Source organism: Camelus dromedarius, chromosome 3 (assembly GCF_036321535.1).
Source record: "Camelus dromedarius isolate mCamDro1 chromosome 3, mCamDro1.pat, whole genome shotgun sequence".
Classification (NCBI taxonomy): Eukaryota; Metazoa; Chordata; class Mammalia; order Artiodactyla; family Camelidae; genus Camelus; species Camelus dromedarius.
Window position 1 is genome coordinate 64,735,925 of NC_087438.1, and position 21,814 is coordinate 64,757,738.

At 38.9% G+C, this 21,814-nt stretch overlaps 3 protein-coding genes across 4 annotated transcripts in view; 2 read left to right on the top strand and 1 right to left on the bottom strand.

Moving 5' to 3' along the window:
- Positions 1–11,448, top strand: part of ARSK (arylsulfatase family member K) — a 33,406-nt gene extending 21,958 nt beyond the window's left edge. For both annotated transcript variants that reach the window (XM_010993954.3, XM_010993955.3), the window contains exons 6-8: positions 1,904–2,128; positions 8,628–8,852; positions 10,818–11,448. In XM_010993954.3, coding sequence (XP_010992256.1) covers positions 1,904–2,128; positions 8,628–8,852; positions 10,818–11,116 — 749 coding nt within the window. In that variant the 3' untranslated portion in view covers positions 11,117–11,448. The remainder of the gene's footprint in view (positions 1–1,903; positions 2,129–8,627; positions 8,853–10,817) is intronic.
- Positions 1–21,814, bottom strand: part of SKIC3 (SKI3 subunit of superkiller complex) — a 136,786-nt gene that overhangs the window by 102,253 nt on the left and 12,719 nt on the right. The window lies entirely within an intron of this gene.
- On the top strand, positions 19,312–21,161 carry GPR150 (G protein-coupled receptor 150). Its single transcript, XM_031448577.2, has one exon. It carries the CDS (start codon positions 19,312–19,314, stop codon positions 20,590–20,592), a length of 1,281 nt encoding a protein of 426 aa, XP_031304437.2. The 3' UTR covers positions 20,593–21,161.

The window sequence follows — 21,814 nt, forward strand, 5'->3', positions numbered from 1 at the left end:
AGTGAGATATTATATATATAAAATATTGCTGCAGGAAGTGTGGGAATACCTCTTGAAGTCTATTCAGAGAAAAAAATGCAGCCACTTACTTCACATTACAAAGTTTATGGAATATACTGTATCCCTTTGTTAAATTGACACTGTCCTGGTTACTCATAGTATTTATTACTGTTCACTGTATTTGCTAGCTTTCAGCCACTATGTTGAACACTGGTGGTACTAAGCTGAATATTATTAAGAAATCAAACATTAATTAAAAGCACTCTAACCTCTTATCCCACCTCAGGGCCTTTGTATGTGCTGCTCCCTCCGCCTAAGATGCCCTTCCCTTCATTTCTTACAGGGCTGGCTATTCTCAGTCTTTAGCTGTCAGCTCAGATATCACTTCCTCAGGGATATCTTCCCAGCCACTCTAAATTAGTATACCAGCCACATCATCTTACTGACTCTACCCTTTATCACCTTGCTTGTTTACATCATAATCTTTAATTATTTTGTCTATTGTTTACTGTCCATTTCCCTTGAAGAATATGAACTTCATGAGGGCAGGGACATTCATTCTTATTCATCATTGCATCCTACGTGCCTAGCTTTGCATCTGTGGTGCTTGGCATATAGGAAAAACTCAGTCAACACGTACTGAATGAGACTAAGCACTAGCAGTTATAACATGGTGTTGTAACTGAAGCAGTAAGAAGTTGTAGGGTTCTTGGGGACAGTGAATCGCTCTACCTGGAGGAGCAGGGAGTAATGCTTGAGCTGGGTCCTAAAGGAAGAATGGGGATTTGCCATGTAGAGTGTGGGAGAGAGACATAGAAGGCAGAGTATGTACAGAAAGTCTAAATGAATTATTATTCGTTCAGGGAGTTCTAAGTAGTTTAGCATTGGGAAAGGTCTAGGGGTAGCTGAAGGTGCTGAACTTGCTGAAGACTTAGACAGTGGGAAGCTGTGGGAAAATTTTCAGCTGGGATGTGACCTGATCAGATATTTCAGAGAGATAGCTACCGGAGTGGTACAGGGAATATTAGGAGGGAAAAGAGGAGCAGAGGCAAGAAAACCACTTAGGAAGCAATTACAGTTGTCCGGGTCAAAGACTCTGATGGTCTGAACTCCATAAGCAGTGGGTCTCAGATCTGATCAGAGCTCAGAATCACCTGTGGGTTTTTTGGGTTTTGTTTTTGTTTTGTTTTTTTTTAACCATACAGACCCCTGTAGGCCAGATTCAGGAACTGCCAAAACAGAGATGACTCTTCTCTTTGGACTGTGCCTTACTGTGTTCTCTTAATTACAAATGAGGAGGAAGTTTCATGGCACTAAGAGACAGGGACTGGTCAGAGGAATTGTACTGTCCAACAACATGCCAATTATATTCCTATGCCATCTGTATTGCTTCCAGCTCTTCTTCAAAGGTGGGATTTCCATAACCCTCAGCTAACTTCCTGGGCATGATATCTGGTGATTGGTGATTTGAGAGAAAGGGTAGCAGGGAGGAGGAGTTCTTACCCCTTTTATCCCCTCCCACTGGGCAGCAACTGTGGGTCAACAGTGATATCGGTACTTTCGTGAGATGTGCACAGTGCCCACATCCAGGCTTGTCTTCCATTTCTCACTGGAGTCACTGGGGTAATGTTCTCCCCATTCTCTGACAGAAACATAGAAAGCAAGTCAACGTGATCTCCAAATAAAGTAACTTAACCTTTGGGGATTGTATTTTCTCCTTCCTCTCTCTAGTCTATCAGCTGAGGAGCAGGCACGGGAAACCTGGCAAAGTTACTTAAGAGCAGTAGATAACACTCAGATGTTAAGAAGCATCCTGACAAACTCTTGTAGGGTCTGAACTTACTGCGATAGAATAAAACAGGAGCTGAAAGCTAATTAAGATTGATCTTGATTTATATTATAGGTGAAGTTATTTTGGCTCTTCGTCAGTTAGATCTTCTTCGGAAAACTATTGTCATATACGCCTCAGACCACGGAGAGCTGGCCATGGAACATCGTCAGTTTTATAAAATGAGTATGTACGAAGCTAGTGCCCATGTGCCACTCTTGATAATGGGACCGGGAATTAAGGCCAACCTGCAAGTGTCAAATGTGGTTTCTCTTGTGGATATCTACCCTACTATGCTTGGTAAGTAATGCAACTCTGTAAATGTTGATTTGTAATAACACTGGAAAATGAGTAGGCAAAATGGTCAGAGGCCCTGCTGACCTGTTCATAACCTTGAGCAACTCATTCCACCATGAGTCAAACCCACATCTGAAAAATGAGGATACTATTCCTAAGTTCCTTTTGCCTTCACTTACTATAGTCATTTTTTCCTTTGAAAGATTCACAACCAAGATATGACAATAAAGTAAGCCACGTAAGATACTCAGGTTCATGACTTTATAGATGGGATTTGTATATCACTTGGTTCTCTACAACCACCTCCTAAAATGTGAGGATTTCACTTCTGGATTATTCCATCCACTTTGAAACTACTAATTTTTTTTACAATGCTACAAAAGTCCCTCAATGCTGATGCTATGAACATATTTCTCCTCAGAATCTTAAGATTTTTCTGTCATATTTGTTTCACAAGCTTCTTAATGTCTATAAGCATAACCATAGGCCTAGAACAGCAACATTCAGATAGGGATAGTTATCAATTTTTGTTAAAGATACTAGAATAAAGCCATCATAAATTTGGAGGAAGTTATACAGAGCTAACTGTTAGTGTCTATCTACTTTAGCAGAGTACTTTAAATTCAGTAACACTTAAAGTCAATAACATCTAAATACTACATTCTAAGGCACCATCAATTGCAAAAAAGTACCATCAATTTATAAATAGATTTTGGTGAAAGAAAAAGATAACACAGCATATGTTATGTTTAAAATATATATATTAGAATGTGACACAAACATACATCTGGAAATTAGCAAAATAAGGAAGTTCTTTCGATCTCCTTTTTCCTGATACCAGTCTTTCACTTCATTTAACGAAAGCCTATTCCATGGTCTTAAATCTCTTTACAGTTAATTTAGATCAGCGTCCTCCTTTTCTCTTTTATTTCACATCACCTGCATATTTGAGCACACTTCTTTATTGCTCTTTTGCCTGATGTATATTTTTAATCTCTTCAGTTTCTTAGTCATCATTTGCTGGTTCCCCTTTGTCCCAAAGCAATTATCACAGAGTCATCTCTCTGCCGCTTTCTGGCTCCATCAATTTCCAGGCAGCCCCTATTATTTTCCTCATTTCTGTTTTTATAAGAAATGCATGTGCAATTATGTATATTTATGTGTCTCTCTTATTGTCATCTTTGTAGTCTTATGAATATACACTTCTCTTTTTGGTAGCATTTCTTTACCGTTTCCTTTACTAGTTTTTCCTCATACAGAATTTCCCCACCCCATTTCCAAATTTGCTTAACTTTTTATCCTTATTCTGCTTTCTTGAGGGACAATGACCAGAACTGCAAAAGATTACTAAAGGCTGGGATAATTCTTTCTTAGTTTTCTTTAATATATTTCTTAGTGATATTTGGTATTTTCTTTATCTTTTTGGCTCTAGTCGCTAAATAGTCCAGTTTCTGTAGGGAGTTGTCTGCAATGAGTCCTAGACTATTCTTAGTAATTCTATCACCTTATAGGTTAGTTGATTAATACGCACTGTTTAAATCATTTTTCTTTAAATGTTATTTTATATTCAGCTATAATGCAAATTTTCTTCTCTATAATCTTGATACACCATTATCACTACTTGCCATTTCATACATTGTAAGAGTTAAAAGTTACCTGCAAACTGGAAGATTTTCTAATATATATATGTCTTAACATAATTGTATAAGAAAATACTAAATAAAGTTGTTTGGAATGAGGGAATTTTCATTTATCCACCTAAAGGACACCTGCTGCCCCCTGCCTAGTTTATGTTACTTGACAATAAATATTTCTCTAGCCAAAACAAAAAAATTCCCTGAAACTCCTTTGCATTCCTTCCTCACTCTTCTGGAAATTATGTGGATTCTCTGAAATTGTAGATTTTTTTCCTATAATTAGTCAATTATTATAATTTCCTAAAACTCATCGTTCTACATAGATTTTTATTTGTTTTTATCTTCGACTGATTTCTGGTAATAGATTCCTTCTGAGTCACATTTCCTAGGAGAATATATTTTATTAACAGCATTTTAGATCATGTGTTGATTAGACCTGCCCAACTAGAATACAGTAGGTAAAGTCAAAAATCAGTGTCTCTCCAATTCTCAACTGGAAACTAACATCTTCAAGGCTTAATGTGTTTCATAATGAATATTTTTATAATGAAAAGGAAGAAGTTACATTTATATGATTGGAGGAGGACAGTAAAGAGAGTATCTATGTATGGATCTTTATATAAAACACTGAAACACTTATTAACCAGATGTTAACCAGAGGTAAGATAGAAAGAGAAAGATGCAGGGTTAGAGGGGAGAGTTCAACAGGAACCTTATGCTGGAGCCAGGAAACAACATTGTAACATTATTTATCTAAAGTTAACCTTTTTTTGGAATGAAATAATGTCATTTTCAGCAACATGGATGGGCCTAGAGGTTATTATACTAAGTGAAGTAAGTCAGAGAAAGACAAATAACATATGGTCTCACTTATATGTGGAATCTAAAAAAATGACACAAATAAACCTATTTACAAAACAGAAAAAGACTTGCAGACAGAGAAAACTAATTTATGGTCACCAGAGGGCAAAGGGAGGAGGGGGAGAGAAACTGAGTTTGGTATTGAGAGATGCACACACTATGTACAGAATAGATAAACAATAAGGTTCTATTGTATAGCACAGGGAACTGTATTCAGTGACTTGCAGTAATCTGTAATGAGAAAGAACATATATATAACAGAATCACTATGCTGTATACCAGAAGCTAATGAAACATTATAAATCAACTATACTTCAATATAAGTTCTAAAAAATAAGATTAAAAAAATTAAATTAAACTTTTTACAAATAAAAGGTTATTAATAGAGCTCTCACAAATCTATAAGAGAAAGAGAAATACCCTATTAACAAATTGACCAAATATATAAATAAACAATTCACAACAGAAGACAAACAAATGGCCAAGATATTTTTAAGCTTCAAATCCAGTAGTCAGAAAAATATTAAAACAAGAAGATACCATTTTTCTTTCACACATAGAGTTTGCAAAGATTTTTAAAAAGCAGAAAAGCTTACATTGGAAATAGGCCTCATTCTGCTGCTGGGAGAATAAACTGGCGCAGATTTTCTGGAGGCAAATGTGGGCATTATGTTCCAAATTACTTAGAAATATGCACACATTTTGACCTAGAAAAATTCCAATTTTAGAAAATAACCTGTAGATACACACAAAGATTTATCTCCATGGATATTTATTATTTATTATGATAAAGAATCAGAAACAGTATGAATTTCTAGTAGTAAGGAATTGGGTAAAGTCAATTTTATTTGAAAAGGTGAAATGACACATGAAAGTGTCCCCATGTATGACTGAAAAGAAAATGTAGACTTTAGAACCATATAAACAGTTTTTTGTTTATTGAGATAGGGTATCTATCTAATTTATTTTCCAAATTAGCACATTTTTTTAGAGTAAAAGGATGCTATACCAATTACACCAGTATTAACAGGCATAAATTGAGTCTGTCGCCTTACTGAACAGCCTTACCAGACAAGGCAAAGATAATTCTGATGGTCTATGTTTAATCTGATGTTTACCTCAACCTTTTAAAATGAAATTACTCAACACCAGAAGAGTTTAAAGCTACTTTCAGTAGCGATTCATTCTAAAATTAGAAACTGTGCATCAGTATATTCTATTTTACCTATGCTTACAGATTTTGATAAAGTGTCTACAAAGGACTTCTTATTTTGAGATTCTTCTAACCAATTAGAAGTTCAAAATAGATACAAAATATAATCTATTCTTAGAATTCTGAAGGTCCTTTCTTTATTAGCTTAGCCATAGCTATATTGTTTTGTATGAATCCAATTTATACACAAAGAGTATGAGATTAAATTTCTCAGATCAAAGCTTCAAGCCAGACTGCCTCTTCCCTTCCATTCTATGGACCTTAAAAATATATAAAAGATGATGACTCAAAAAACCTTAAGTAGAAAGATATTAAATAGGAAAAACTCATTGGGATTCCTGTTTTAATAAACCCACCTTACTATATAAAGAGCCCATTGAATTTTAAAATGGTACAATGCTTTTATTTAAAAGTCTGAATTTAAAAATAGCTTTTTAAAGGTATTTTAAAAATGTGGTTCTTTCCTATAAAATGATTATTTTATCATAAAGCAGGAAGAGTATTCTTAGTCTGTGTATCTTTGTAGGTCCTTTATAGTATACTATCACATTATCATTTTCTTGTAATGGCAAAAAAGTGCCATTGTTATGAACAGGAAATCTTTATACTGTTGAAGTTGATATCTTTATGTATTTCAGAGATCATTCTTTAAAAATTACTCCCCAAAATATTTTCTTCCCTGATAACCTAGTATCAGCATCCTTTAGCTCAGTTAGATATAAAAGTAGTCTCATTTTTAAATTAAAATTGTTTTGACTTTCTCTTTCAAATTTATTTTCATGTGATTTTTTTTTTCATTTAATAGTTGGCCTTTTTTTTATAAAATGTCTGCCTTCTTTTCACATAAAGGATAAATCCAGAATTTGAATTGTGAAAATGTAATTGTATAAAAATGCAGTTGTGCTTAAAAGAATGCTTCACTGCTAGTGATTTGAACTGTAAAGCCCTCCTTGTTACAGGATCTTAGTGAAGGGTTGGGAGGGTCATTCTACATAGACTATTTTGTTTTTCTCAGCTGAAGATGATCGTGAAGTTTAATAACTAGGGTAAAACAAGACTTACAGAGTAGTACTAAAGAGTCCAGAGATCCTGGAGTCAGACTGCCTAAATTCAAATCCTTCCTTCAAGTTGGGGAGTTTAATCCTGACTTCTCATAGAAAAACAAGAGAATTATTTAAATTCTTAGTCTAATAAGCTTTTTTAGGAAAATTAAGCTAAGAATAGATCTGAAATAAGGTATTTCTAAGTATTAAAGTGTGTTAAAGTGCTGAATACAGGAACTCCCCTGTCATGGCCATGTGCCAGTTGGTCCCTGCTTCCCAGCCATCTTCAACATCCTCTTTTTTCTCCCTTCCTGAGCCTCCCGGCACTGCCCCCTGCTGGCTGACACACAGCCCAGCCTGGCCCAGCCTATTCCCCACTGTCTCCTAACAGCAGACCTTCCAGTAAGGAGCCTACTGTCTGGCGGCTCAGTTTCATCTTGGGCAGTCTTCTTCCCTTATGTACATCATCTTTTTAACATTTTTGCTCCTCTTTTTTTGTTTTAACCAGTTATCTCCGAAGTATTTCTCTTTCTCTCCTTTTTCACTCGTTCTTTCATTCCTTCTTTCTCAAAAAAGTCCCTGGTGATGACTGGTTGGCAGAAGATTAGTACTGGTAATATGCCCCTTCCAAGGAAATGTAAGATATGTATTTTTTAATTAGGTTATATGTAAAAAACCAAATACCTTCAGGATATTTACAGAGCTCTTGTCTACTTCCTTATTCTCCTTTAATCTGTTTTTCCTCAAATTTCTTTATTCAACTTTAATTTCTAGCATTGCAGATATATTACTTTCTATTTTTCATTGGAGATATTTAATTATTTCTAAATTAATGTTTCTAAAAGCATGGAACATTGAAACCAGAAAAGCTGTGGGGGAGGCATTTACAGACTCATTTTGGAACTGTCCCAAGTACCAAGCCATAATTCATGGTAATTTTTCTATAAGAAAAAGACAGTTTGAGTTCCAAACAAATACCTTAAAAGTAATTTTTAAAAATATAACCTCTTTTTAAGTTAGATATTTCTCATACTAATGCTGTTTTATATGACTATATTTGATAAAGAAAAAATAAATTATTTTTCTCTAAATCAGTTTAATCCAGGCTTTCCCAACATATGTTCTGAAAAAGACTAGTCCCTCAAGGTGCTACTTAGGAATAAAAAGAAGTTCTGTCATCAAATAACTGAGACACATGGCATCCTATAAACCACCCTTGATACACCTCAGCAATAAATTTACATCTACAATAAATTTACCTATTTAATTTTAACCATTGTTTGCAAACATATAAAAGTACTAAACCCCTTTCTTACATAGGTCTTATTAATATCCTATGGAACAAATTTGAAAAACAGCTGTGATTACTTCACCATTCAGAAATAAAGCACTGATGATATTAACTAATATTTGTTGAGCATTTCTGATGTGTCAGGCACTGTTCTCAAAATTTTACATAAATTGTCATATTAAAACTAAAACAAACCTGTGAAATACAGGCATTATTATTATCCCCCTTTTACAGATGAGGAAACTGGGGTTCAGAATGGTTGATAACATGCCCAAGGTCACAAGTCTGATGGAGTCTAGGCAATCTATTTACAAAATAGACTTGGATCTAGGCAGTCTATTTACAAAATCCATATACCATCCCTAGTCTCTGTGACCTTTAATGATATCATTTATCAAGGTTCAACTAATGAAAAAATGAGCCATTAAAAAAATATCGTATTATTTTTGTTACATAGATATTGCTGGAATTCCTCTGCCTCAGAACCTGAGTGGATACTCTCTGTTGCCACTATCATCAGAAATGTTTAAGAAGGAACAAAAATTCAAAAACCTACATCCACCCTGGATTCTGAGTCAATTCCACGGATGCAATGTGAACGCTTCTACCTACATGCTTCGAACTAACCAATGGAAGTATATAGCCTACTCTGATGGTGCTTCAGTATTGCCTCAACTCTTTGGTAAGTTTGTTGATATATACATATATTTTTTTAATTGCAGTATAGTCAGTTTACAATGTTGTGTGAATTTCTGGTGTAAAGCTTAATAGTTCACTCATACATATACATACATATATTCATTTTCATATTCTTTTTCATTGTAGGTTACTATAGGATATTGAATATAGTTCCCTGTTCTATACACTATAAACTTGTTGTTTATTGTTGATGTATTTTTTAAGTTTAGTATTATGTGTAATGAGCTGACGTACAGAGCATTTGCTCAAGGGAGCCAGTAATCGTCATCAAATATATAAATATCTACTGCTTCTCATACTAGGACAGTTTACAAAAGGTTGCCCTTGTGAGGAGCAGCTACTTTGTAAATCAGCATCTGAATTCCAAAGTAGGTGTGCTAAGACTTTTAATCTGGGCCTCAAGATTAAAAACACCACTGTTTTTTCTGATCAAGCTGTCTTCTAACACTCATGGTTATCTTTCCCAATCAGTAGTCAACATCCTCTCATTGTACCTTGGTTTCAGTTGTTCTGGAGGATTAATACCTCTATCTTAGGGAGTCTGACGTGCTACATTTATTATGTAATGTTCACCCCAACCCTACAAGATGATACCATCATCCTCATTTTATAGAAAAGACTAAGGTTCAAAGGGATTCAGATACCTGCACAAGGTCTCACTGCTACGAAGTGGTAGGGCTGGGATTTCAACTCAGGTCTGACTCCAATATCCATGCTCCTTCCATCCTACAAAAGCCTTCACTACTCTATGAATTCATTTTTAAGCATTATTATTAGACTTAAAGTTCTACTTATCCTTTGCCCCCTTTTTGCATATAAAGTATGTGCTAAAGCTAATTTTATATTCCTTTTTTGCTAATTTTTTCCCAGTTTTGACAAATGTCAAAATTATTAATTCAAAATAATTCTTTAGAGGCCAAACTGATTAACCTCCCCTCCCACCCTTAACTCTAAGAGCAGGAGATTCTTAGCTTCAGAAGACAGTCCTTAAATTTTCATCCTGATGAGGAATGGGCAACTCTTGTTTGTTCATTGGTTATGTTCTTCAAAAAGCAGATGTGACTGTCAAAGATCAGTGGAGAAGCCTGCCTTTCTTATATTCTCTGGGGTTTTTTCACTGACTTCCCTTTCCTAAAGAGGGGGCATCTGAAGTCACTGAGCAAAATCATAAATGTCTTTAGGGGCCTCCTGGCTAGTGCACTCAAATAGACCTGGAGGGGTTTTACCCTCAAGGTGCAAGGTTCATTTACTGACTTAAGTAAATTGTCATAAGATCTTTGATTTGTCGTTTTTCCAATTAGATTGGCATCCTAGTTATATTGTCTGTCTTCCTACATTGTAGGTAAAAAAGGTGTCTATAAAATATTTATCATTATTTCCTCAGTGGTAGTAATTGAGAGTTTTTACTTCCATGCTCATTTGCTCAGACAGTATTGATGAATGTAATTTTCAAAAACTAAACATAAGATGTTAATATATTAAAAAAAAAAACCCTCAGAGTAAGTAAAGTTGCAAGAACACAACTCGACTATGTAAAAAATTCCTACAGCTGGAATGTTTGGGGCTGTTGAAATGGGACAATTTAAGCATTCCTTTTTTTTTTTTTCATGTCAAAGTAAGCAAGGCATCAAAAGTAGGAAGAACTGGGCCTAAGCCGGCTCACTAGTTTGACTGTTTCTGCCATCTAAGAATAGATAAGAAAAAAAAGGGGGGGGGGGGGAAGCAGGATGAATGGTAAGAAGGAAAATAATTTGAACATACATTTAGAAAGGTGTTTAACTTTTTGTATATGATTTCTCCATTTATACTGTCCTTTATCTTACTACACTTAAAAGAACTGAAAATAAAAATAAATTATAATACATTATCTGTCACAGAATAATGACATTCTAAAAAAAAATTTCTAGCAGGTAACTATTTGACAGCTATTCAATTTTTTTTCTTTCAGATCTTTCCTCAGATCCAGATGAACTAACAAATATTGCTACAAAATTTCCTGAAGTTACATATTCTTTGGATCAGAAGCTTCGTTCAATTATAAACTACCCTAAGGTTTCTGCTTCTGTCCACCAATACAATAAAGAGGAGTTTATCAAGTGGAAACAAAGTATAGGGGAAAACTATTCAAATGTCATAGCAAACCTTAGGTGGCATCAGGACTGGCTGAAAGAACCGAGGAAGTATGAAAGTGCCATCGATCTGTGGCTTAAAGCCCACTCTGATCCAAAAAAATTTGAACAAAAATAAGAAAATCATGTTCTAGAGCTATATAAAAATATGTTAAAAGATCATGATTAATTTTGCATTTTAAATGAAGTTAATAATTACTGACTTTTAGATACTTTTAAAGAATGCACTCTATTTTAAAATAAAATATCAATCAGTATAGGATTATATATTTTCAAAATGATTATCAAGACCTCATTCTTACCAACTTCTAACAAATTAATATAAGTATTAAAAAGGATGGAAACAAATACCATGTATAAAGCTGTGTTCCTCTGAATATTACAGAATATAGAATATTATAACAATTATTATTACTATGAATCATAAAATAGGTATTTGTGAGTCCTTGATGATGTCTGATGAGTTGTTTCTATTTGATGGGACATAGATCATTTGGACATATTTGATGGGAGTATTTAGAGTATTTGATGGGGCATAGACTGTGAATAAAGCTGAAATTTATTTTTTTAAATAGGTAATAAATGCACAAGGTACAAGCTTCAAAAAGGTACTAAAGGGTTAACAGTTGACATGAAGCCTCTCTCCTCTCCCAGTCCACCAGACACCCAGTTCCCCCTCTGGGAGGCAACTACTGTAACCCGCTTCCTATGTATCCTTTGAGAGACAGACATGCTTCTACAAACTACATTCTTCCCCAGCAAACCATCCCCCTACAAGTGGTAGCATACTTCACAAAATGTTCTGCATCTTGTTCTTTTTTTTTTTTTTCCACTTAACAAGAGACATCTAGAAGTGAAATTGCTGAGGTAAGACTATATCTAGCAAAATTACTCTAGAGACTACCAAATTACCCCAAAGAACTTATACAAATTTGTACTCTCACCAGCAATACACGTCCTCACATTTGTTGCCAACAGGGTCAATAAAAAATACTTTCTTTTTCTTATTATGAGTAAAGTAGATCATACTTTCGTATGCTTAATAGCCACTGAAATTTCCTTTACCGTGACCTTTCCTATTTGTGTCCTTTGCCCATTTCCATAGTTTGTCTTTTGACTTTGTCCTATTCAATTCAAGAAGTCAGAGAAGAAAATACTCATAAATGTTGAGGTATGGATGGTAAAGGATTGGTATCCTTAAATAACATTTTGAGAGTTCTGCTTCCACATAGGATAGGGAAAGTTGCAAGGGAATATTGCTTCCACATTAACAGAAACCAAAAGGAAAAGGGAAAAGCTAGATACTCTACAAAATTAAAACTTTTTGAGCCTCTCATAGGACTGAGTTGCAAGGCAATAAGTGAACTGAATTGAAAAGGGTGGCCAGCCCTTGTGATGAGAGCTGAGACATCAAACTGTTCCACCTATGGCAGAGCACAGGAGGAAAAATTAGCAGCCCGAAGAACAGGTAAGAAAACAAACGGATATTCTGACAAATTCATAAAAGCCACATGTGTGTGAAAATAACAGTAGAAATGCTAGGAGTTGCACACACAAAGGAGACCACTCCCAGTAATGAGCTTTTTTTCAGGGACCTCAACCAGCGCTCATGAGAAAGATGGGAGCAGGACAGGAGACTTCACGGAGCCTCTTCACTGGGACAGATGTATAGATGGGGAGGGGCTGCCTCTGGAGGACAAGCATAAAGCTCAGAACCTTCTCTTATACTAAGTAAAACTCATCTGCTCCTGGAGCAGGAAACCAAATCACCCCCAGTCATCAGCAAAGGGTCAGCTTCATTGGGAAGGGGCAGAATACAGCAAAAGCTCTCTGCTAAGGAGAGGCAGAACAGAACCCTAGTCATGCTCAGATTCCTACACTGAGAGAAAGCAAAGACCTCTTGCAGCAGGGGAAGGGCCAGGAAACTTGCTCTTTTGCAAGTTACAAGCTGAAGTTTGGCCGTCATAGGTGGAAGGGACAGAAATGTGAATAAAGCCCCACCCTTGAGGCTTAGGCCTCCAGGGCTTAGAGAAGACTGTGGCCGGGATAAGAGAGTTTCTTTAAAAGAAAATCAGCCTGCTCCCACCACGAGCAACAGCACACTACTGCTGGGAGAGGGACAAAAGGTATGGAGCGAGAAACCTCCCACCCCGCCCGCAGTGGCCAAACGTGCTGAAAAGTTGGTGGTGAAACAGGAACCCCGAGAAGAACCCTCCAGCATTCCAGGCCTCTCACTAAAGCAAGGTATCAGCAGTAGGGGGGAGTGCTGAGTCTGTAATATAATAATGGCAACTATAGCAATGACAAAACCCAAAGTTAGCTCAACTACTGACTAGATTTAGTTAGCCCTCCCCACCTTAGTGGCCACCAAATGAACAGGCATGCCCATTTTCAGGAGCAAATACTATTTACATCAGTCACTATTTTTCCTTTACATATAATGTCTGGCATTCAGTCAAACTTACAAGGCAAAAAAGTAAAAAAAGACCCATTTTGAAGAAATAAAGCAGTAAAGAGAACCAGACTGAGAGATGGCCCCAAAGTTGAAACTATGAGAAAGTGACTTGAAAATACTACAATGAATCTACTGGAGGATCTAAGGGGAAATATGGATAACATGCATGAACAGATAGGGAATTTCAGCAGAGAGATAGAAACTATGAAAAAAAGAATAAAATTGATTCACTAGAAATGAAAAACATGCTATCATATGAAGAAGTCCTTCAAATGGCTCATCACCAGACTAGACACAAAAGAAAACTATCAGTGAACTTGAAAAAAAATAATTAGTGAACTTGAATGTAGGCCAGAAGAAATTTTTCAAAATGAAATCCTGAATTTCAAATGGTAAAAAGAGAAAAAAGAATGGAAAAAAAAAAAAAAAAAGAAAAGTGGAGAAAAATTGAGCAGAGCATCCAAGAGCTGTGGGATAATCCGAAAGGTGATACTATATGTAAGTTGAAATAACGGAGAATAGAGAGAAAATGTCCAAAGAAATAGCTGAGAATTTTCTAAAATTAATGAAAGATAACAAATCACCCACCTAAATGTTTAGGGAAGCCCAAGCAGAATACAAAGAAAAATGCACATAAGCACATCCAAGTCAAACTGTTGGAAAATACAGAAAAAGAGAAAATCTTGGAGGCAACCAGAGGTGGGGAAATAACATTCCATACAAAGGAACAGAGATAAGGATTAAAGCAGATTTACCATCAAAACTATGTAAACCAGAAGACAATGGTAGAACTTCTTTGAAGTACTGAAAGACAAACTGTCATCCTAGAATTCTATATACCTAGCATAAACATTTTTCAAAAATGAAGAAGCTGAGAGAATTTGTTACCAGCAGACCTGAACTATAAGAAATGTTAAATGACCTTCTTCATGCAGAAGGAACATGGTGTCAAATGGGAATGTGCATCTATACAAGGGGAGAAATGGGAACACTCGTACATTACTGGTGGGAACATAAAATGGTAGTCCTTGTGGAAAACAGTTTGGAAGGTCCTCAAAAAGTTAAACATAGAATTACCGTATTACCCAGCAAATCCACTCCCAGGCATATATCCTGGAGAACTGAAAAGAGGTGTTCCCAGAAAAACCTGTACACAAATGATCATAACAGCATTACACACAATAGTCAAAAAGTGGAAACAACTCAAATGTCCATCAGCTGATAAATGAATAAGCAAAATGTGGTTTTGTGTAATCCAAAATGTGTAATCCAGACAATGGAATATTATTTAGCCATAAAGAGGAATGGAGTCCTGTTACACGCTACAGGATGGATGAACCTTAAAAACATGCTAGGTGAAAGAAGCCAGAAACAAAGGCAACATACTGTTGTTATTACTGCATTTATATGAAACATCCAGAATAAACAAAAGGAGACAGAAGATGGATCAGTGGTTTCCAGGAGCTCAGGATGAAGGGAATGCATATGAAATTTCTCTCTGGAGTGATGAAAATGTGCTAGAATTAGATAGTTGTGATGGTTACACAAACTTGTGCACTGAATATACTAAAAGGCACTGAACTGTACACTTTTAAAGTTTGAATTTCATGGTTTGTGAATTATATATGAATTTGGAAATGATGAAGTAACAATGAAACACTTATTTTTTTCATCTGTGAGAATGACAAAAATTTAAAACAAGGATGAGGCTCAATACTAAGTCTGTGGGGAAAAAGACATGCATTGCTTGTGCCCCTTGTCAAGGGCAATGCAGCACCATGTATTCAAATGCTTAAAAAATGCATATGCTTCTGCCCTAGAAATTCCAATTGTAGAAGTTTATCTTGCAGGAATAACTGAACTTGTGTGCAAGGACATATATAAAGAGATGTTCTTCACTGATTTATAAAGTGAAAATTAGAAAATCTTTGTCCAAAAACAGGGGGTTATTCAGATAATTGTAATTCATTTCACATTAAACAGACAGTTTATACCACATGTTTTTATTGGTTGACATGGAAAGTTATCCAAATACTACATTAACTGGAAAAATAACAGGATGTAGAATACTATACATGATACATTTTTATAAATATATATGTATATATATATGGTCATTATAGTCTAAAGGTTACATAATTTAGTATTAACAGCAATTATCCCTGGGTGATATATTTAGTGATTTTTTTTCTAATTTTTCTGCAATTAATATGTACAATTTATATAATAATATTTTATTTTAAAAACATGTATGTCAAGCTTAACATCACCAATATTGAGACAAACTAGCAGTGTGTGTCCTCAAAATGATGCACTGAGGACACAGTATTACCTATGTAGTATTTCAGCCCTGAATGTCTAATCCAAATTTAATTATATGGAAACACAACTTTAGAGACATTCTGCAAAACATGTGTCATGGACCCTTCAGACCGGTGAGTTTCATGAAAGGAAAAAGAAAGTCTGGCAAACTTCTGGACTAAAGGCCACTAGAGAAATATTATAGTTAAGTGCAATTCATGATCCTCAATTTTGCCTAGCACAGTGAATGAAAATAAACTCATTGCAAACCACATCTTCGTGAAATTTGTCAGAGACAAAGAGAAGAGTCAATAAGCTTCCAGAATGGAAAAGGCAATAGCATCCAAGCAAATCAGGAGTCAGAATGGCTTCAGGCTTCTCAACACAAACACTTAGAAGCCAAAATGCAATGGAGCAATGCCATCAAAATTTAGAAGGAAAATATCGCCAATATAAAATTCTAAACTCAGCCAAATCATATTAAATGTGAAGGTAAAATAAAGACATTTTCAGACATGCAAGGTCCCCAAAAGTTACCCTTCCTCAAGAAACCACTGAGGGATGCTTTCTACCCAAGAAAGAAAATAAACCAAGAAAGGAAAAACAAAACAAAACCAAAACCAAAACAAAAACATGAAATTAGAAAGCAGGAGAACCAGCATGAGCTAACTGAAAGGAGTCCTAGGATAATGATAAAGGAGATGCCCAGATGACAGCTGGCCCAGAAGGCAGCCTGTCCTGATTGAATCTACATGAATCAAGTAACAGCCACAATGAGGGCTCTCTCTGCTCTGTCCTCAGCCTCTGTCCAATCTTTTTAACTTTATGACATATCGGATGATGTGTTCTACCAAAGGAGAAAAAACCAAGAAAAAAGAAAAGAGATCCAAGAAACAAAAACTCCAACCTAAGAGAAAGGCAGAGCATTTCACTGATGACAACAAAGAGACGTTTCGGGACAATCGGAAGGCGGCAGGCCTAGAGAGAAACCAGCCCATACGTGGAGGGAATGGAGGTCTCTGGTAAGAAGGGTTACAAGAAAAAAAAATTGGAATTGCTATAGTATGTTATGAAACTGACCTTGTGGAAATTGTACTGAGGGACTCTTTAAAGGTATAGCTATGGTAATAATGAAAACTAATAAAAGGTCATTATTGATGTGAAGAAAAAGAAAATAATGATATTCATAATATATTACAACATTCAGCTGTGAATATTTTCACTTCAAAAGAACATAAACACTGAATATAGATCTAACCCCAAATTATAATATTTCTATATTAATAGTGTAAGAAAGGAGAAACGGTGGGGACAGAGGCATGAAAGCTAAATCTTTATCCTAATCTAATAAGAAGCTAACAGATAATATCTAAAACCACTGAAGCAATAAATAGTATTACACACTTACTATTTAGAATTATGGAATTAAGTAAATATCAGAAGAAACAGCAAATACAAACTAAACTGGCTCCCCTCTAGTGAAGGTATGTGAATGGGGAACTCTATGTTGTTACCAGTCCTCTAGTCCTCTTTCCAAACTATATGCAGGTATTATCTTGAGAAGGATTATTTTTTAAAAGTCATTGTTTTTTTTAATCAGGTCTTAGTAAAGTTCTGTGAAATATAATTTTGCTGGTAGAGTCTTGCTTTGTTATATGAGAGCATTTTAACAAATTTGAGACAAATTATAGAATTATCTTGAGAAATATTCAACTGATATGCCTTGGCTAGGAGAATCATTGAATTATGGGTATTGCTCAGAGAGAGCTCCCTAGAAGAAGTGGATCATAAGCCAGAATGATGTATGTTACAGAGAAAAAGGCCACAGGCAAAACCGTCTGAGGGAAGAATGTGAAAATTAAACCAGGAGTTTGATTTCCCAAGCTATCACTCTACCTCTTAAATGTTCCACCAAGAATGGCTATTCCTGCATCTCCCCAGGGCTTCTTTGGAACTTCTGGATGATACTGGCATAGGTATGAAAGGCATTTTTTTCTTACGGTTTACAGTAAAGGTAGAAACATTTGCTCAAAGTTACCTGAAATGCATCACATATTCATTAATCCATCAACTCAAAACATATTTATTGATGGACCTACCATGTGTCAGGTCCATCGCTAGGCACTGGGGATATAATAAAAATGACCACGGTCTCTGGCCAAAGGACAACAGCTCAGGAAATGAGATTCCTACAGCAACTAGCAGGACTGTCCCCTGCACCCACCAAACCCACCTATCCCGTGCATCTTAAAAATGCCAAATGTTTCCTCAGCCTGGGAGTGCAAACCTCAGCAGACGCCCAGACCAGGAAGCACAGGGAGTTTACTTTCACCGCGATTAATGTGACAGGCACATAAAAGACAAATTGATGCTTCCAACGGTAAAACTAAAATTTGTTCGTGAGGATGTAGGGCTGAAATAAAAGACATAGCATTTAATCTAAACCATTTCTTGTGACTTGGATTTCTTTTTTAAAAATTGGCCGCCTTATCATTTTGTTAGTCACCTTTTCTCTAGGCTTATTGGAGGCGTAGTCCCTCCTAGCAACTTCCCATCTGCTAGAAAACAGAATCAAGAGAATGAAGAGCCGTGATGACACATTCATCACTGGGTGAAAATATTAGGAGAAAAGCAATAAAGGTACTACCTATTTGCATAAAACCTATTAATGCCCTCTTCAGAGTAATGAAATGAATTTTACATCACGGAGAGCAGCTGTGATCCACTGTTTCTAGTAATGAGGAGTATCTGAAACAATCTACAAACCTACTGCTACTCCTAATTGCCAAGCAACACCCTTGACTTTAGTTCTCTCCAAGTGAAATACTCTCATTTTTGGCCAGAAAAAGATTCATCTATTGTTCTCCTCTTGACTCAAAAAGCTGTTAGGTTTCTTGTGTTCCTGTTTTTCTCACACTAGTGCAGATCCAGGGCATTCCAAATCTTTTTCTTTCCTTTTCCTTTTCCTATTCCTTCCCCTCTCTCTGTCTCTCTGTCTCTGTCTCTGTCTCTGTCTCTTTCATCAAAACTAGTGCCTTTTCTATTTTTTTTTTCCCCTACTGCCAACCTGAAACCATTTTAAGGGGGTACAGTATTAGTCAGGATCTTCCTCTCCGGTGTGCTGGTCCCGGGTTAACAATGGCCAGGCGAAGCGACCTTCTGGCCAGCTGTGCTCTACAGGTAAACAGCGAACGGGAGGAGTTCCTAGAGCCCAGTGGTTCGCGGCATCCGCGAAGGCCACGTGGGGGCCGCGGCAGAGATTGGAAGGGGATCCACCGGGATTGGGAGGAGAGACGCGGAGGGGAAGGTGGAGAAGAGGAATCATGTGTGTTCCTAGTGTGTACAACCCCCATTTGAGTGACAAATGACGAGGACAACCTATAAAAACAACTAAGCGCAAAGCTATCCGCATCCATCTCCCTGTCTGTGAGTGTGCGTTTTCAACTAACTTTGGGAACTCGTAGACCCGGCGTTGCGCCCCGCGCAGCCTCGCCTCCACCTTGATTTCCCGCGCCCTGCCTACCCTCTTCGGTACCTCCTCTTCCTCCAGGCTAAGGATGGAGAATCCCTTCAGCCCCTCAACTCCGTCGCCGGCGCCCAACTTTTCCCTACCTATCTCGCTGGGCTGGGGTCTCAACCTGACTTCCGGACAGGGAGCCCCCGTCCCGGGGCCACCGCGGCCCAGCCACCGCGTCCGCCTGGTCTTCCTGGGGGTCATCCTGATGGTGGCGGTGGCCGGCAACGCCACGGTGCTGTGCCGCCTGTGCGGCGGCGGTGGGCCCTGGGCGGGTCCCAAGCGTCGCAAGATGGACTTCCTGCTGGTGCAGCTGGCCCTGGCCGACCTGTACGCGTGCGGGGGCACCGCGCTGTCGCAGCTGGCCTGGGAGCTGCAGGGCGACCCGAGCCGGGCCGCGGGCGACCTGGCATGCCGCTTCGTGCAGCTGCTGCGGGCATCTGGCCACAGCGCTTCGGCCCACCTCGTGGCGCTCATTGCCCTCGAGCGCCAGCGCGCAGTGCGCCGTCCACAGGACCCGCCACTGCCCGCGCGAAGCCTCGCCGTCCTGGGCTGGCTGCTTGCGCTGCTGCTGGCGCTGCCCCCCACCTTCGTGGTCCGCGGGGGCGCCCCCTCGCAGCCGCCTGCCGAGCCCCCGAGCGCCCGCGCCTTGCCGGGGGAGCGTCGTTGCCGCGACATCTTCGCGCCGCTGCCGCGCTGGCACCTGATGATCTACGCGCTCTATGAGGCCCTTGCGGGCTTCGTAGCTCCGGTCGCAGTCATGGGAGTCGCGGGCAGCCGCCTGCTCTCCGCCTGGTGGCAGCGCTCGCCTCCGGCCCCATCGGCTGCGGTGCCCAGGTCGGCAAGTCCCGGCCAAGCCCCCGAACCCAGCGCTCTGCCCCGCGCCAAGGTCCAGAGCCTGAAGATGAGCTTGGTGCTGGGGCTGCTGTTCGTGGGGTGCGAGCTGCCCTACTTCGCCGCCCGGCTGGCGGCCACGTGGTCGTCTGGACCGGTGGGAGACTGGGAAGCCGAGGACCTAGCGGTGGCGCTGCGCCTGGTGGGGGTAGCCAACAGCGCTCTCAATCCCTTCGTCTACCTGTTCTTCCAGGCGGCCGACCGCCAGCTCTCGCGGCGGCTGCGGAGGCGCCTGGGCGCAGTGTGCTGCCAGGGGGAGGGAGTCGCGGAGGACGACGAGGGGGCCCGGAGCCACCAAGCGCTCCACCGCCACCGCTGGCCCCACCCCCATTATCACCACGCTCGGCGGGATCAGCCAGCCGAGGGCTACTTGCGCCCACCCCCGCCGCGCCCCCGGCCGCTGCCCTGCTCCTGCGAAAGCGTCTTCTAGGTGTTCGATGGCCAGAGGCAGGTCATCTGTCGCCGCGGCACCGCCTCCACGCAACACGAGGCCAGCTGGGGGTCTATCTAGATCACAATGGCAGGAGAGTCCCCAAGAGCGTTACACTGAAGCTGTCCCCGTTCTCCACTCCCCTATTATATTTCTTTCTAATGTTTATATTTTTTTACACTATTCTAGATTCTTTTCTCCTTTCCAGTTCTTCTCACATCCCCCCTTTGGAGACTAGAGAGTGAGCCACTGGGAAGTTGTAAAAACAAAGTTATAGAGTTATTTTTGCAGTTCTTTTTCGCTCCCAAAGTGTTCTGGATAAGATCATTTGTTTTAGCTAAATTGCCAAGCTTTCAATATTTGCTATATCTGTTTGTACGTATTTTGGATCATGTTCAAGTGTACCTTCGGGACCAGAGAATTCGCCTTTCTGTCCGAGAGGAATATCCTCACGTTGCTCTCCCGAAGGAGCCTGGAAATTGTACCAGTGATACTGTTAGAAATGTAATCTCGCTGTCACTTCAGAGCGACAGAGTATTTGTAAAATAAAAATATTTCCCACAGAGCAACTAGGACTTTTTTTTTTTTCCTTGTAACATAGTTACGTGTTTTCTCAATAGAAAGTCAATGTGGCCTTTATTTCCAACCTAGCTTCAACTTCAGTAGAAGCTGGGATTGTAGGAGGGAGACATAAAAGCTTCCCGTAGTCCCTTTCAAATATGCCCAGTTTCTGTGGGAAACTGTCACTGTGCCCAGACCAGCCTCTACAGCTGAGATGCTGAGCACAGGCGGTGCCTCTCAGTGCAAAATCCCCAGCAAACGAGAAAACGGAAGCACCTGGGTGGTGCGGGTGGGCGAGGCTCACCCTCCCAGGTGGAGCTTTATGGAGATTTGCAGGTAGGAAGAAAGCTGCAACCTCCCACTACTGCATGTATATATAAAACTCCCTTTTTTACAAACAAAGGTAATGCCTATTGGTGTGGATTGCTTAGAACCAAGTCAAGGAACAGATATGGTCAATGACCTCCTCCTCCTAACTGTCCTTGGTTCTAGAGAAGCGGCAGCACTTAAGAACAAATATTACCAGTGTCTTTCAGCTAAGAATCTGCAAGCTTTCCATAATAGTGTTTCCTGTTCCTGAACAAATGCAGGACAAAGATGCAGAAAGGGGAAATGACTGGTGAAGTGCACTTGTCAAGCCAAAGCTCTCTGAGGACTTTGT

Bases quoted from the DNA above. Each gene is read 5' to 3' on its own strand.
- GPR150 (XM_031448577.2), top strand. From the start codon at position 19,312: ATGGAGAATCCCTTCAGCCCCTCAACTCCGTCGCCGGCGCCCAACTTT.